The sequence below is a fragment of the Canis lupus genome, chromosome 28 (assembly GCF_048164855.1).
Source record: "Canis lupus baileyi chromosome 28, mCanLup2.hap1, whole genome shotgun sequence".
In the NCBI taxonomy this organism is placed as follows: domain Eukaryota; kingdom Metazoa; phylum Chordata; class Mammalia; order Carnivora; family Canidae; genus Canis; species Canis lupus.
In genome coordinates, this window is record NC_132865.1 from 385551 (window position 1) to 403242 (window position 17692).

Sequence of the window (17692 nt, forward strand, 5' to 3'; positions counted from 1 at the left end):
TTGACTCGGTTTTACAGTCTTCATCTCTCTCCTCCAATTCTCCTTCTCTTCACACACGTGGTCCTAGATCTTTAATGTATCAATTGCATTTATGTTAAGGTCCCTCGCTGGTAGTTCCAGCATCTAGGTTATCTTCTGGTCTGGCTCTCTTATTTGCTTTAACTCTTGACAATACATTTTTTTTTCTTTCTAAAAATCAAAAAAAGAATTTATACTAGGCATTGTGTGTGGAAGAAGAGTAGGTGTCATTCCCAGAGTGGAAGAGGATCAATGTTTTTACTCTAATGGGCCCTATAAGTATTATTTAGCCTCGCTGGGTCTCAACCATGTCAACAGAAAAATGGAAATAAGCCCCAACTCCAAGAAATAGTGTGTGAGATATATAAGACATAAATGTAAAATACTATCATTTACCGGGTGATAGACCTTAGTACTTATGTTTAATAAGGCGACTAGATTATACACACTTGGTTTTTATCTCCAAATGGTATCTTTTTCCTGCTAATTAAAAAAAAATTCACATTTCATTTTTAAAATTCTAATGAGATGAAAATGTACAAATTAGAAAGCCAAATGCCCCTGCACATGTAATTAAGACCATACTATAATTGTGCATTCCTCTATTCCTTCAATAAATAACATAAAAAATTGGTGTCACTGCATTTGATTTAATGATTATTAATACACACATAAAGCCCAGAGATCTTCCAGACATTTATCCAGTATTTAATTTCAAAGAAGAAGCCGTAAGTTTTTATGGATGGTATAAAGAAAGGTCCCCACGTGATCCCCACCATATTTTGATTCGATGTGGGGTTGGGGATCATTTCTTCCTGTAGAAACAGAGAATTTGGAAAGTATCAAGAAAGATGGTAACAGAAAGGATGAGAAAGTCCTGTGCTTTGGGAACGGATCAGGTCCGATGGGCCCGTCAGTTGAAGTGGGAGCCAGCATTCCTGGCCGGAGGAGACCAAAGGGCTTGCTCGTCTTGCTAAGACCTGGGCAGCATTTCCTCCATGTCGGCGATGACGTAGGAGACCACAGCCCAAACGGCGGCGGCCACGTTCATTTGCTTCGGATCCAAGGCGGTCATGGTGTCTCCGTCGGAGTGATGGAAGGAGAAGTACCTGTAGAGGTCGTCGAGCAGGCTGGCTCCTGGGGAAACAGAGGAAACTCTCAGTGCTTGGGCCAAGGCGCCGAGCAGCTGATAGGAACCCCGGCCTCCCCCCGGCCTCCCCCCAGCCTCCCCCTGCCCCAGCTCGCTGCTCCTGCTCCACGGCTGCAGGGCCCGAAGCGTTACTTCCCCAGGCTCTCCGGCAGCAAGACATGGCCAAGCGACAGCACTCATACTACCAGGATTTGGTGGCAGGCGGTGAGAGAGGCCAAGGAAGGCCTTTATGTCGCTGGCAAATGCCCGCGTGCTGCATGGAGGTAGGCGAGCGGGCCGGAGCAGCACAGGCCGCACTGCAACCGGCAGGGTAGGAAGGCAGGAGCCTGGATTAGGACGCACGCCAGCCCGCGGCCCTGGCCCGGCACTGCCTAGTTCTGGGCCACGCCACGTTAAAGCAAACGGATCTCCCTTTGTTTAAGGAACAGATACAAATGTCCTATTTATTTACAAAACGACAATGTCTGCTTTTGTTCTCCGTAAGATTGCAAGTTACGTACCTTCCTGGATGCAAAAGAAAGCCCGTACTCCCTTGCTCAAGCTTTTCTTTTCAAATCATTCACACACTTCCCATGACATTTCCCAGTAACCTCTCAAGGCACCAGCAGGCATCTCTGCCCCACCTGAGAGCTTCCTTCTCTCTCTAGTGAAGCCTTCCTCTAGCTTCCACATGGGCCCCGGACCTGGGAGTCTTCGCTGGCCCTCAGTCATCCTTCAGAACCCCCTGGGTCCAGTCCGGATTCCACCTGCACTTCTTTACCATCTGGCTTTATTAACTCACATACATGGTGTCTCCTTGTAAACTGCACATACACAAGATTGCAGAGAACATAAATGCATATCATGATGGGTGACGACATAAAAAATACACATATGTCCACAATCCAATGTAAGAAAATATTACCGGTGCCTTTGAGGCCCATTTTATGAATTCCCCCATCCCTTGTAGATCCTTTATTTCCTCCAGAGGTACACCCTTCCCCATTTCTGCTTGTGTGTTAATCACTCCTTGCTTTTTAAAAAATATTTTATTCATTTACTTGAGAGAAACAGAGAGAGAGAGTGAGCACAAGCAGGGGGGAGGGACAGAAGGAGAGGGAGAAGCAGGCTCCTGCTGAGCAGGGAGCCCGATGTGGGGCTCGATCCCAGGACCTGGGATCATGACCTGAGCCAAAGGCAGGCACTTAACCCACTGAGGCATCAGGCACCCACTCCCTGCTTTAAAAAAAAAAAAAAGTTTTATTATATATTTATATGGCATTATAAATAAATAGATAAATAAATAAATAAATAAATAAATAAATAAATAAATAAATAAATAAATATTGTTTAACACTTTTGCCTCGGAAACCTATTCACTAGCTACAGTCCTGTGACTTGCTTTTTCCACTGAGTGTGTATGGCTGTAGTATTTTCATTTTTTTACTGCTGTACATTATTTCGTTGCATGTATTTATCCATTTTCCTGATGGTGGACATTCAGATTGTTTCCGGTTTTCTGTTATTATATGTTGCTCTCTGGCCTCTAGATAAGGGAATGGAATTGCTATGCTATAGAGTATGTGTGTGTTTAATTTTATCATGCAATTCAAAAACGTAACCCTTTTCAACGTGTACTTCCACTGTCACTGTATTAGTCTTCCTCTTATTTCACGTCCTCTCTAGCACTTGGTATTGTAAAGGTGATATTTGCTATTCTCCTTGGTATAAAATATTATCTCATTGTGGTTTTAGCTTTTATTTTTAAAATTATTAATGAGATTGACATGTTTTGATATATGTATTTTTTGGTCGTTTATGTTTTCTCTTTTGTGAAATGCTTGTTCATGTCTTTTGCCCATTTTCCAATTGATTTGTCTTTCTTTATAGATTTGTAGGAATTCTTAAAATATTTTAGATACCAATCCTTTCTCAAAGTTTATACAAATAATTTCCCAGCTTTTGGGTCTTTTCACTCTGTTTACCACATGCTTTGCTGAATAGATGCTCTTACTTTTAATGTACTTGAATTTATGAATCTTTTCTTATGATTTTCACTTTTTTATATCTTGTTTAAGAAGTTCTCCCCTACCCTAATATCATAAAAATATTCTCAGGTGTTCTATTTTAAAATTTTTAAAATCTTGCCTTTCATTTTTAACTTCTTTATCCATTTAGAATTGAAACTGATTTTTTCTTTTTTTTTTAATTTAGTTTTTATTGCTGTTCAATTTGCCAACATACAGAATAACACCCAATGCTCATCCCATCAAGTGCACCCCTCAGTGCCCACCACCCAGTCACCCCCACCCCCCGCCCTCCTCCCCTTCTACCACCCCTAGTTCATTTCCCAGAGTTAGGAGTCTTCATGTTCTGTCTCCCTTTCTGATATTTCCCACTCATTTTTTCTCCTTTCCCCTTTATTCTCTTTCACTATTTTTGTATAGTGTAGGCTTATATTTTTATTTTTCACATGTCTCAGCAAATTTATTGACTATTATACCCTCTTTCCCCACTGATCTGCAGTATCAATTTTGCCACATATCAAATTTCCTTATGTATGTGGGTTTATTTTGGGGGGCTTTATAATTCTATTCCAATGTACTGTGTATCCCTGTGGCAAGACAATAATGTCTTAATTACTACTGCTATTTCTTGGAATCAACAGAGCAAATCCTCTCACTTTCTCTTCCTTCCCCTTCAGGAATGTCTTACTATTCTTTTCTTAAGAAATTTTTATTTATTTATTTGGAGAGACAGTGAATGAGAGAGAGAACACAAGCAGAAAGGGGCGGAGGGAGAGGGAGAAGCAGATTCCCCGCTGAGCAGTGAGCCTGCACGGGGCTCGACCCCAGGACTCCGGGATCACGACTTGGGCCGAAGACAGATACTTAACCGACTGAGCCACTCAGGTGTCCCATGGAATGTCTTCTTATTCATGTCTGCTCTTTCAGATAAAGTTTGGCATCATTTTAAAGTTGTACAAAAAAGTGTTTTTAGATTGAACGGAAATTCTGTTTTTTTTTATTTTTTATTTTTTGAAATTCTGTTAATCTACATGTCTATTTGGGGAGAAGTCACATCTTTACATTAGGATATTGTGTTCTTATCCATGAAAATGGTGTGTTGGTATGTCTCTATTTATTGAAGTCTTCTATAGCATCTTTAAAGTTATGTAATACAGTTTCTATACCGTTTGTTAGTTTTCTTTTCTCCAAGGCTTATACTTTTGTTGCTAATTGTAAAGTATACATTTTAAAAGGCTGCATTTTTCTGTTTGTGGCTATCCATTTTCGCATCAAGGATACATCTGATTCATAAAAAGGCAGGTGTTCCTTCTTTTGTACACTCTGGAATAGTTTGTGTAAGATTAGAGTGATTCATTTCCTGGTTATTTTGTAGAACTCTGTACAAAACCATCTAAGTCTGATACTTTGCTTATGTTAAAATTTTTAACAAATGATTTGATTTCTACCCTGGTTATTGAGCTATTAGGGTTTTGTATTTCTTCATGAATTAACTTTGGAAATTATAATTTTTTTAGGAATGGGTGATTTTTGGCCAAATATTCAAAATAATCAGCATAAAGTTATCAGCTATATCCTGTTTTTATCTCTGTTTATGTCTGTATGTACAGGAATGCATTTTTTTAATTCTCCATATTAGTTATCAGTGTCTTCTCTCTCTTTCATTCATCAGTCTTTCCAGCACTTTATCAGTTGTATTATTAGTCTTTTGAAAAAAAAGACAATTTTTTTTAACATTCTCTACTATATACTGGTTTTTCTTCCATTGGTTTCTACTCATATTTATTGTTCCCCTCCTTCTGCCTTCTTTGGCTTTATTTGCCTTTCTTTTTCTAACATCTTGAGTTGAATGTTCAGTTTATTGCTTTGCATCCCTCTCTCTCCAGTGTAAGCAATAAGACCACAATCTCCTTCCTACTGCTGCGTCAGCTCTAACCACCAGTTCATGATCATCAGTAAGAAATATTCACCAATTTTTCTTTGACTCATGAGTTAGAATGTGTTTTTTTTTTAATTTTTAAAAGCATGGGGGTGGGGTACCTGGGGGGCTCAGTAGTAGAGCATCTGCCTTCAGATCAGGTCATGATCCCGGGGTCCTGGGATCAAATCCCGCATCGGGCTCCCTGCAGGGAGCCTGCTTCTCCCTCTGCCTGTGTCTCTGCTTCTCTCTGTGTCTCTCATGAACAAATAAATAAAATCTTTTAAAATAAAATAAAAGTATGGGGGTGGTTTCCTTAGTTTTTCATTACTGATTCCTAATTTAGCTTATAGAGAATGCAGGCTGTATGATACAGATTCTTTTCAATCTACTGAGAGAATCTTTTCAGATTCTTTTTATCCTACTGAAATTTTCTCTGTGGCCTATTGTACTATCCATTTTTATAAATGTTCTTTTTCATGTGTGGAAAATAATGTGCTTTCTGTGTATTGTATATATGTGTGAGATCAAGCTTGTTTCTTCAAATCTTTTAACACCCAACTGATTTATTATCTGTTTGAGCTATCAATTTTGAGAGGGATCTGTGAAAATGTCCCTCTGTGATTTTGGATTTTTCTTCTTGTAGTTCCAGCAATTTCTTTGTTTATATATTTCAGACTCACACTATTGGGGCACACAAATTTAGAATTACAGCTTCCTGGTAAATTGAGCATCTTTATTAATTTGAAGTCATCCTCTTTATTTTTAGGAATGCTTTTTGTCTTAAAGTTAGCTTTTCCTAATATTTAATATAATCATACCTTCTTTCTTTACCCTATTATGTCTTCTTCCATCATTTTACTTGCACTCTTCCTCGATCCTTATGTTTTTAGATGTTTCTCTTATGAAGACTTTTATTTTTTTTTATTTTATTTTTTTAAAGATTTTATTTATTTATTCATGATAGTCACAGAGAGAGAGAGAGGGGCAGAGACACAGGCAGAGAGAGAAGCAGGCTCCATGCATCGGAAGCCCGACGTGGGATTCGATCCCGGGTCTCCAGGATCGCGCCCTGGGCCAAAGGCAGGCGCCAAACCGCTGCGCCACCCAGGGATCCCCTTATGAAGACTTTTAAAGTTGAATTTTAAAAATCTAGTCTAACAGTCTGAATCTCAACTGGACAGTATAGTTTCTTCATGAAGATTGTTATTACTATTAAATTAAATTCATTTATACCATCCTAAGTTTTGCTTTCTATTTGTTAATTTTGTTTTCTAGGTTTGGCTTTTCCCCCTTTTCTTTCTTGCCTTTCTCTGTGTTGATTCCTCCCCCCCCCATCATTCCTCCCCCCCCCCACCCCTACTAGTTTGGAGGCTATACATTTTATTTCAATTCCAACAGTAGAGACCTTAGAAATCATAGCTCACATGTGCCAAAGTTAATTAATATCTTACACTAGCGCCCCTCGGTCTCCAGATGCACACCGCTCATTAAAAACCATGGTCCAGGGAAATAGGAATTGGCAGATACCTTCACAGAAATGCCATGCCCCAGAGTTTCCTTACTTCTATAGATTTCTTGCTTTATCATTTTTTTACCTCTGAGCAATTCCCTTACTTTGCCTTATTAAGCCATGTATTATAGAAAGACAATTATTATTTTATCCAATAGTTATTTTTTGGGGGAAGAATGTGTCTGCAAACTTCTGGTCTACCATGTTGGCAGCGTTCTCTTCACCCAGTCCTCTACTTGCTGCCCTGTGCACTGGACCCTGTCCTTGTTCCTGAGAACTTTGTGACCTCAGGATACTGTCTAGATTTTCTCTATCCTAGCCCAAGTTTTTAAAACTTTGTGCCAAGGTTTTCCTCTATCTATCTCCCCAAACTCCTTGCTCTGATGTAGAATTTGGATTTATCTCCATTCGTATTTCACACTGAATTCAGCTATGGTGCTATTAGACACAACACAAGCCAGTGAGGCAAAAAATAAGTATAAAAGGAAACTCAGCTCTCACCTCTAACAATTAATGACTCCAACCTCTGCCAGTAAATATCTGAAACTGGGTGTATCAAGCTGACAATGCCTATCAAACCTTTCAGCTGTGTTGAGGAGAGTCATTCCAATTCAATGATTTTTCTTTCTAACTAGTAAAATGTGTTTTCTGTTAGTCCAGTGGCTCTGAGAAAGTGGGATCTCACTATCATCCAGCCTGATAATGTAACTGTCAGTGGGTGGGCTAGAGCAAAGGTCCACATATTCAGAAGGCTCGGGACGCCTGGGTGGCCCAGTGGTTGAGCATCTGCCTTTGGGTCCAGGAGTGATCCTGGAGTCCCGGGATTGAGTCCCACATCGGGCTCCCTGCATGGGGCCTGCTTCTCCCTCTGCTTGTGTCTCTGCCTCTCTCTCTGTGTGTGTGTGTCTCTCATGAATAAATAAATAAAATCTTAAAAAAAAAAGAATATTCAGAAGGCTCGATCCAATGCATTTGGACAAATACTTGAGTTCCTACAATATCCTAGGCAGTGGTCTAAGGACCGAGGCAGACAGAAAGATGAAAAAGACATAGCTTCTCTTCTCAGAAGAGACAGCTTTTGACAGAGTGTCCAAAAGCAATAATAACACAGAATATACTGAGTGCTGCAAGGAAAGGACAAAGCAATAGCAGATGGCTCATGTAGCTGAATGACCCTCTTTGGTCCCTAGACGAGGTCCCCTTGCTATGTGCACTCCATAGTTCTCTTATAACCTGTACCATCTTTTGTTATAATTGCAGGTTTGACACCTGATTTCCCCACTGTATCATAAACTCTCTGAAGGTAAGGCCTCTGTTTTGTTCTCTGTCACAATGCCCATAACATAGAGCCAAACCGAAGATGAATGTGTATTTGTTGGGCAAATGAATGACATTAGTGAATTTTAGGAGTGAACTGGACCTTGAAGGTGCTGTGCTGGTCAGAACCCTTGTAGGAAATAAATGGGATGCTTCAAAAAGGCAACTTGGAGAATTTGACAAAAGGACTATTTACAAAGTGTGGTCAGAGTTAAATGAAGCCCATAAGAGATGCCGAAGCACCGTAGGGCTGGCAACAACGATAGTCATTACCACCCCTAGGCTTAGAAGGCAAAGAAATCAGCTCTGGCTGCAGGAGAGGGTCACCAGAGGAGCTGTGGCTATCTGCAGAAGCCAGGGAATCAGTCAGTTTCCTGCTGGTGCCTCCCGTATCTTGAAAGGCCTCCCCATGGCCAAACCCACTCATGAGCCAGAGGGAAGGGAGTGTTGTTCATGCAGCCCCTAACAGACTTCAGGGCCACAATATAGGATAGAGAAAGGTGGGGATTGATACAGAATGGTAAAAGAGAGTTTGAACATAAGTACTTAAGATGTCAACAGACAAGAGATGGGGTGCAGGTATTCCAGATGAAAGACTGTGTGAGCATTCCAATTTGGGTGATAGGTGTGTGTGTGTGTGTGTGTGTGTGTGTGTGTGTAACAGGTTAATCATTGGCAGATAAATTATTGGCATCCAACTGTGGAAGGTTCTCAATATAAGGCTGAAAATAGACTGAATGTAGTTCCATAAGTGGGGAGTGGGGAGCCCTTGGGAACCAACGGGCAGAAAGGTGGGGAGACTTGCACCTTAGGGAGATGCCCCAGAGGATTGCAGAGGTGGAATCGTGTAAAAACCATGGTGGTGAAGAGAAGGCTAGGGAAGACGTATAGTCTGGGGTCAGGTGCAAAGACGGGGGCCTCTTGAGACTATCCTAGTCTGCAATTCTCTAGAAAGTATATGACTGAAGATAACCAGAAGTCCGGTGAAACGGCCAGAGGCCCATTTTCAAACCAGAAGATTCTTGATGTCATGATCTCAGAGCACACGGAGGAGAAACGAAGCTGTTTACTTGGGTGGGAGCGAAAGCATTTTAACGGAAATCGTGATATTTTAGAACGAGCTGAAGCTGGTGAGGACCATATGCTCCCTGGACTCCAGAGAGCATTAGGTAGAATGCAAATTCACGTACAAGTTAGGGACAAAGACTGAGAGTCACCGAGGGCAGATGGAAGGTGGGTTAGAGTCACGCACATGAAGAAGCAGGAAAGGGCATTTAATTCCAGCAGAGAGTGTGGTTCCCTAGGGGCCGTTTCCCTTCAAGCCAGAGCTTCTTGATACCGCGTGATGGCCAACGGGAAAGCCTCCAAATTCCATATGGAAAAAATAGAAGCAAGATATACTCGCGTACCCCCTCTCCAGGCTTCTGAAATTCCCTTTCCGTCTCAGACCGAAAGACCTTGCCTGCCAGATGGGTGGGAACTTGGCTGCCTCCCCTTACAACTGGAGCATTACAGAAGGCATTTCCTCAGAGATTGTCCAAGTTCCCATGAACATCTTATGAAACTAAAACAACTCCAGAAAATCCGATATTACCAATGAGAATGCTGATAACCACAGGCGATAGGAGGTGGGCCCGCTGGCTGCCTTGCAGCGATGTCTCTGCAAGTCCACGGAGACGTTTTATCCGTGACAGCTACTAATCTGAAAGGCCAGCACTGAGGGAGAGGCTGCATTTCAATTTCCGAGAGCACCTGACATGCTCGCATGGGTGGAGGGAACGTTAACTATCCCTGGGGATAAATTGCAGCCTCTTTTGACAGGTATATGAGCTCTGAACAGGGAAGCATCAAATGCTTTTTAGAAATAGAAAGCTGGTAGGAAGAAGCCTGCTCTGAAGGCCAACATTCACCCCCTGGAAATAAAATACAGCGTTATTAGGGCAGCTCGCTGTCAGGAAATTATTTCTAAGGGAGGTTTGCAATCAAAGGATGTGAAGATGGCCTTGGATATATCAGCTGAGAGGTCGGACCCATGCAGGGAGATACAGCTGAGAACACGGGGGGTAGAGTCAGATGGGCCTGGGTTCAAATTCAAACTCTTCTGCTTAATAAGTCTTAATAAGTGCGTGGCTTTGGGTGAATCACATAGGGCTTCTCCGTCTTAGTTTTCTCATTCATGAAACGGGGCTTCTAAGGTCATGAACCTTCTAAGTCATGAACCTTGACTTTCAAGGTTCTGGTGAAAATTAGTAGACACACAGTTAATCCTTTATTATCGGCATTAGAGATCCATAGGGAGGACCCAACAGACACACAGCAGCTTGGTCGATTTGATGCAACCTGGAAAGACTTAAAATTCTAATTTCGTAAGTGAAAGTTCTGACAATGGTTCTTACGGATGAAATAGCTGGACTGAGACATCTACTCGACATGACCCCACCTTGACCTGGTTTGGATTATTTTTCCTTCTCCTCCTTCCCATCCCGTTCTCTCCTCTCCTCTCTGAATCTTTTCTACAAACATTCGCCTCAGAAAATATTTTCCAGCTGCGTGACTGGGTGAGGATGGTCCAATGAATATTGTAAGAAATACCCAACGTGCCCCCATACTGTTCACAGCAGATTCCAATCTTCACAGAAAGACCTCAGTAATGACTGTGGTCTGTGCAGGATATTGGAGCGAGATTGAATACCTGCTAATTCCTGGAAAGGTGGGGGGCAAATATACAAAGGTCCTCATAGCCCTCTCTTACTGTAGGTTGAGTCTCATTCACACGTAATCAGTGGATTTTCATGCACACGAATTAAGCAATTCATACAGTGAGGAGTTTTTGAAAGACATTTGAAAGCGTTGAACGTTTAAATTCAAGGCTGTTATTTCAGCACATACGCTGGCTGCCACGATGTTGCATGAAAGATGCACCAACGGGCAGGCAGCTGTGGAAAATCCATTTTTTTCCTTTATAAACAGATCTGGAACAGTCTGGGGTATGAATTTAATTGCAGTGGAATGAATCACAGACATTCCCCTGATCATATGTGGGGTTAGACAAGAATGTTATGGTCTTAACTTCTTCCCGGCAAGAAAACGGTCCCCCTAGAATCTATAAAATCTAAAAATACATTTAAACTTTAATTAAAATTATTATTAGTTTTAGCAACATTATCAGTGAAAGACGTTATTGCCAAAACAATTAGAGAATCAATTCATGGACTTTGCAGACATTTAATCTTCCTTTTCAAAAAGGGCAGCTTTATCCCTTCCTGCATTAAATCTCACTGAAAATTAGAGTGAGAAGCAGCTGATTGACAGCTTTCTAACCGCTGGTTCTCCAGAAGAGAAAGCAACTTCTAAGCGGGAGGGGAAAAAAAGAAAACAAAACCCTAGTAAATGAAAGGAAAGGGCAAGAAGGGAAAGACATCCCCAATCAGAACCCCGCAAAAAGTCTTATAATTTTGGTTTCTAAACTCTTAATTTATCCAAGAATCGCCCAGTCTGTGCTACGAAGGTGCAGCATGAGCCTGCGGCTCGCGTGTCTTTGTAAAGCTTGGAACAGCCGCTGGGCCCCTCCGGCCCCACAGCTTGAGCCGGTGACCCCGGGCTCACACGAACCACCTGTCGCAAGGCGAGGCAGCAACAGGTGGGCCCAGGGTCCCTGCCCCAGTCCCTGCCCCGGGTCCCTGCTGCCCGGCCACGTTCCTGCTGCGGTGGCGGGTCGCTGAGTGCTCGGCCTGGTTTTCTGTGCTCCCCCCGCTGACCCCACAGGGGATGACCGTCCCTGCCACTCGCAGTGGGAGCAGGATAGCAGGCAGGAGGGACAGGATGCAAATCAGGCATCTCTGCTCCAGGGATCGACGTGCTCCCTGCTGGCCGGGCGCCCATGCTCACCTTCTCCTGGGGCCAAGCCCCCTGCACCACTGGCCCGGTCCCACACCGGTCCCCACACTGGTCCCCACACCGGTCCCCACCTCCTGACATGAGCCCACAAAGCCCAACAGGTGCCTGGGCCACGAGGCGGGCCACGACCTGGGTCATGCTCCTTGACGCGGAGCCCGGGACTGCCCGTCGGGGGGAGCTGAGCCCACCCGGCATCGAGTCCCCGCTCTCCCTGGGCCACGCTCCCAGGGGCCTCCCAGCCCTCCCCAGGGGCCCAGACCCCTCCACCTCAAACTCCTCCCCGTGACCCCTCATAAGCCCCCTCTTTACCAGCTAAACGTATATCATTCTCGTAAGGATTCTATTATCGGCCGCCTGTCCTTCCCGTTGGACGAGAAGCTCCACGAGGGCAAGAACTTGGTCCTTTGGTACCACTTCCCGACGCCTGGCACGTAGGAGAAGCTCAACGAACATCTGCTGACTCCCGAAATGGAGAAATGAAAGAATTCTTAAATACCCAGGTGGACAGAAGCAGAGATGGACACGGGCTGGCTTCCTCCTCCCGCTCGACAGCAGTCCTGGTAAGTGAAGCCTGCGGCGTGGGGCTCCCCTCCCGCGCCTGCCACGGGGGTGCTGGGCCCCGAAGCTGCGCCCGGCCCGCCCACGCCGAGACCCAGGCGCTCGAGGGGATCACACAGCATGCTCTTACGCCTGTCACCACGGTCCTAGGAACTAGCCGCCGCTTGAAAACCGGGCCCGAAAGGGGCAGCACATCTTTTCAATCCACCCAAAGATTCTCTAGGAGAACGTTCTTAGGTTGACTCACTTGCTTACTGTTGATTAAAGGTCGCAGACTTCGTGAATTTGTATTTTAACTCATCGATTTCTACCTGGGAGAGATGGAAACGATCTCTGTCCCAAAGAACAGATAATCCCATTTAGATCTTTCATCCATTTTGAGTTTATCTTTGTGTCTGGTGCAAGAGAGTGGTCCAGTTTCATTCTTCTGCATGTGGATGTCCAATTTTCCCAGCACCATTTATTGAAGAGACAGACGGTCTTCCTTCCAGTGGATAGTCTTTCCTCCTTTATCGAATATTAGTTGGCCATAAAGTTCAGGGTCCACTTCTGGGTTCTCTATTCTGTTCCATTGATCTGTGTGTCTGTTTTTGTGCCAGGACCACACTGTCCTACACCTGCCCTATGACCCAGCAATTGCACTGCTGGGGATTTACCCCAAAGATTCAGATGCAATGAAACGCCGGGACACCTGCACCCCGATGTTCACAGCAGCAATGTCCACAATAGCCAAACTGTGGAAGGAGCCTCGGTGTCCATCGAAAGATGATGGATAAAGATGTGGTTTATGTATACAATGGAATATTCCTCAGCCATTAGAAATGACAAATACCCACCATTTGCTTCAACGTCGATGGACCTGGAGGGTATTATGCTGAGTGAAATAAGTCAATCGGAGAAGGACAAACATTATATGGTCTCATTCATTTGGGGAATATAAATAATAGTGAAAGGGAATATAAGGGAAGGGAGAAGAAATGGGTGGGAAATATCAGAAAGGGAGACAGAACATAAAGACTCCTAAAAAAAAATAAAAATAAAAATAAAAAATAAAGACTCCTAACTCTGGGAAACGAACTAGGGGTGGTGGAAGGGGAGGAGGGCGGGGGGTGGGGGTGAATGGGTGACGGGCACTGAGGGGGGCACTTGATGGGATGAGCACTGGGTGTTATTCTGTATGTTGGCAAATTAAACACCAATAAAAATAAATAATCCCAAAGGTCACAATTTATTGGTCTCTAAGGCATTAACAATTTTTTTAATCTAATCTGGCCATCTTACCCTAATACCTCTTTATTAATTTGCACAAATTAGTTTCTCAAATGCTCTTTAAATTGATAGTGATATCTTACTGGCTTCCTCATTAATTGAATAAAATTCTTTGACATGTGTTTATATTATATATATAATAAAAATATATATAAATATATAATATATATATATATAAATCTTATATATTTGCATGTAAATGATTTACCTTTTACAAAATTATAACCAATACCAGTCATCTACAAACCCTAAAGGAACGGTTGCATTCTCACTCCTCGAAGTTAAGTTTCTCACGTTATTGTCTATAATTTTACCCATGAGCGCCCTAAGAAGCAAAAGCACTGAGCAGACTGGTCGCCAGCCTACGAGCCGGCCTTCGTCTTCTCCCTGTGTGGTAGTGGATGGTCTCTGGGTATGAGGCGATTAGGAGGAGAATGAGTATGAATTTTACACACACACACACACACACATGCATACACTGCGTGTGTAACATTGGGCTTGTCCTTAACCTCTCCCGACCCCTTAATATCCTTATTTCTCTCTTGAACTGCCTTCCACCTTCCACATGAGAGTCATGATTTTACCTTTGTAGAAAATTACAACACCATCTACTTACAAACCCTAAACCAACAGTCACATGCATATGTGATAAGGTCCTTACCTTCGACTTTAGGATTTATGTGTGTGCAGGTGTATTGACAGCTTCCCACACAGCTGTAAAGAGACACTCAAACCACTCTGTCCCCGTGTTTTTGTAACACAAAACAACACTGATACTTCTTGGAGGGGGATAATTTTGAATCTTACTCATTTTTATATGTTGGTCCTAATTTATTGTCCTCCCTTTGTCCATACAGAACTTACGGTCCCGTCTTCTTTCATGTCCTGATGTTAGTAAAATTCCCATCTATTTGAGCCAACGTGACTCCTTGTAAATGCTTTTTTTTGCAGTTCTCCCCACACTTGGGGAATGATGCTCACTAAGAAAACATCAGTAAAAATTGTTTCTGACAGAGCACACGGACAGAACACTCCACGTATGCAGGTCTTTGACCTGGAAAGACTCTATCTAAAGATCATTTCTAGTGTCGTATTTACAACACAAGCCTTAAAGTTATCATGGTTTTTCCTATGATTGTGCTCAAATGAACAGATTTTGGTTTCTGGCTGCTGATGCAAAAACGTTACAAAGCCACTGTGCAGAAGGCAGGCGTTAGGATATAAAGCTTTGTTTCTGCTTGCCACCTCCCACCCCCTCGGCGAGCAGAGACAAAGGAACGAGATGATTGGAGGTGTGACGTGGACGTGCTGTTCTAGACTTACTTCCCATACTGAATATTGATAACTCTGCAAGGAATGCCTGGGTGACATGGGAGAGCTGGAGTCCAGCTTTGTCACCTACTATTAAATATAGGTTTTTTTTAAAATATTGTTTATTTATTTACTAGAGAGAGAGAGAGAGAGAGGCAGAGGGAGAAGCAGGCTCCATGCAGGGAACCTGATGCGGGACTCGATCCCTGGCCTCCAGGATCACGCCCTGGGCTGAAGGTGGTGGTAAACTGCTGAGCCACCCAGGCTGCCCTGTCACCTACTATTAAACTATTAAACTATTATACCTATTGATTAAGGTACTGAAGGACAACTGGTTGACAGGAATATGTCTGTCCATGAACGACGTCACAAGGGAGACTATGAACCTCTGACCAGTGATTCTCACTTCCACTGGCCAGGCTAAGGATTTATAAAATCCAAGCACTTAACCACATAGTTTATAGGGAAAAAGAAATCATGGCTCTTGTAAGAGGAAGTCTTGGTTTCCTTATGATCATTAAAAAAGGTAAAAAAAAAAAAGAAGTTGTAAGCAAAGAGAAAGGAGGTATTTCACCCATTCAGAGGACCTTTAATTAAACTATGCTACAACCAAAAAGGCTGGCTTGCTGTGGAATCGAATGTTTTCTATGAGAAAAGAAAAGAAGCAACAGGTATTTCTCTACAAGGAAGTCCACCTGAGGACTTCGGTCACTATTTGTAATTGGAATCAGTCTTAAACACCTGCAAATGGCCTTTCCAGTTACACTGTGGATCTCCATTATCCCCCCCAAAAAAGTAGGACAGGCTAAAATTGTACCTGTTAAGGTAGCTGGTACAAATCTCACAGCTGATTAAGCCATACTAGGTTTCAAAGAAATGAGGCTATTGGAGAGGGTAGACTTAATCATTTTAGGTCATGTCAATGTGGGCAGCCAAGGCCTCCACAGAATTCCTCTGGGGGTCATTGTCAGAAGCACAATTATGGGCTGGATGGACCAAGAGTCTGCACCAAGATGGGCTTTTTTTTTTTTTTTCAATTCTAGATACCATAGTGTCAAGGTCACAAGAAACTGCTCTCATGGAAAATAGGAAATAAACATATAAAATAAGGTTTCACTACCGAAAGCAATCCCATCTGAAAAGAGGCTATATTAAAAATATAATAAAATTTAAGTATTCATGAATAGCGTGTGTCATGTCCAGAAACCACGGGGGTGGTGTTATGTGAATGTGTTAATCTAGAGGTAGCTGATGCCAATGAAGAAAATTGATCTAGGAGCGAGAGCCTCTGGATTTCTTTCTATTTACCATAATTCATTTAGGTGTCAGACAGCATAAATTTATTCAAAATAAGTGTGTCCACGATTTTGTGCAAGCCGGTTGGCTACAGAAAGATGACCAACTACTTGGCTAATGCTACAAGATATTAGTGAAGTTCCCTCCACCTCAGCTTCCAAGGGAAAAACGAGAATAAACACATGGTGAATGACTCCTGCCTCAGGCCATCATCCTGGAAAATGGAACAAAATTAGATATTGACAGTGGTGAAAATTTTGGTGAATATTGGCTCAGTTATTGAGTTTTCATTTTATTTATGCAAATAAGCTTTTTCTTTCTTGGCCACCTGAGAGATTCCTAGTTGGCAGTTAACTGCAGCCCCTTCAGTTGACTATCTGCGAAAAGAATGACATTTTTTTTTTTTACACAAAACCTCCTAAAATATAGCTTTCTAAAAATTATTATTCAGTGAAGGAAAAAATAAGCTAAACATGAAAAGCTTTGTGAATTCCAAAACAAAGGAAGCGAACGTTTAAGAAGGAGCCTGGAAATGAATATGCTTTTAATGTAAACACGATTCGCTTAAAAGGAAACATCAATTCAAGGAATATCCATTAAATACGCCAACACTCATGAAAAGACCCTGGCCCAAGGCAATCCACTTACAGGGAATATACAAGGCTGAGGTGCAAATTTTACATATAAATGTAGCCAAATTTCCAATGCTTTTATGGTTGACCCCTCATTCATGTAATTTTTAGGACAATCCTTATAATGAAGAAATAGTGATTATTTTCAGTAGCCACCCAAAATATAATTACAGTCCATTTGGTTAAATGCTTCCATGGTGAAATAAACTGCAATTTACACATTTCTGTGTTTTTTGTTTTGTTTTGTTTTTTAAGCTGAGGGTGACAAAGGAAGCTAATGCTACTCTGTGGGGTAACATGTCATTAGCTGTTCCATCATTTATGCTCAAACTCTAGAATTATTGGGTAAGGGAAATGGTGCTTGAGATTTGCTGCTATAGACCTTGAAATAGTTTCCAGCACAAAATGTATTTATTTATTTTTTTTTTAGCACAAAATGTATAAATAACACCAGGAGGCCTACTGTTCCATCTCCTGAGTCGTCTTTCTTAAAGCCTTCAGAATTCTCGATAAAGGAGAAAAGTAGACTGTCCTCCACTAACTAATTAAACTGGTATAAGAAGACCTCATTATGAAGGATATGGAACCTGAAGCATGGATTATTTCTTATTCAATTTCATACAGAATAGACACAATTGTCCGGTTATTGTGAGTAGGTTAAAGGGCTCCCCCGGATGACCATGGCGACATCCGCAGGGTCCTGAGCTTGCTCTCCTGCTGCGCAGCGGGGCGGCCACCAGGGATCCTGCCAAACGTGACTCGACGTGAGGCTACGGAAAGGAGGATCGAGTGTCTGCTGAGCTCCTG

The 17692-nt window shown here is 42.5% G+C and overlaps 1 protein-coding gene across 3 annotated transcripts in view; it reads right to left on the reverse strand.

Moving 5' to 3' along the window:
* Positions 1-648: 648 nt before the first annotated feature.
* The window catches only part of CPQ (carboxypeptidase Q), a 407631-nt gene continuing 390587 nt past the window's right edge, over positions 649-17692 (reverse strand). For all 3 annotated transcript variants that reach the window (XM_072803825.1, XM_072803823.1, XM_072803821.1), the window contains one exon: positions 649-1155. In XM_072803825.1, coding sequence (XP_072659926.1) covers positions 992-1155 — 164 coding nt within the window. In that variant the 3' untranslated portion in view covers positions 649-991. The remainder of the gene's footprint in view (positions 1156-17692) is intronic.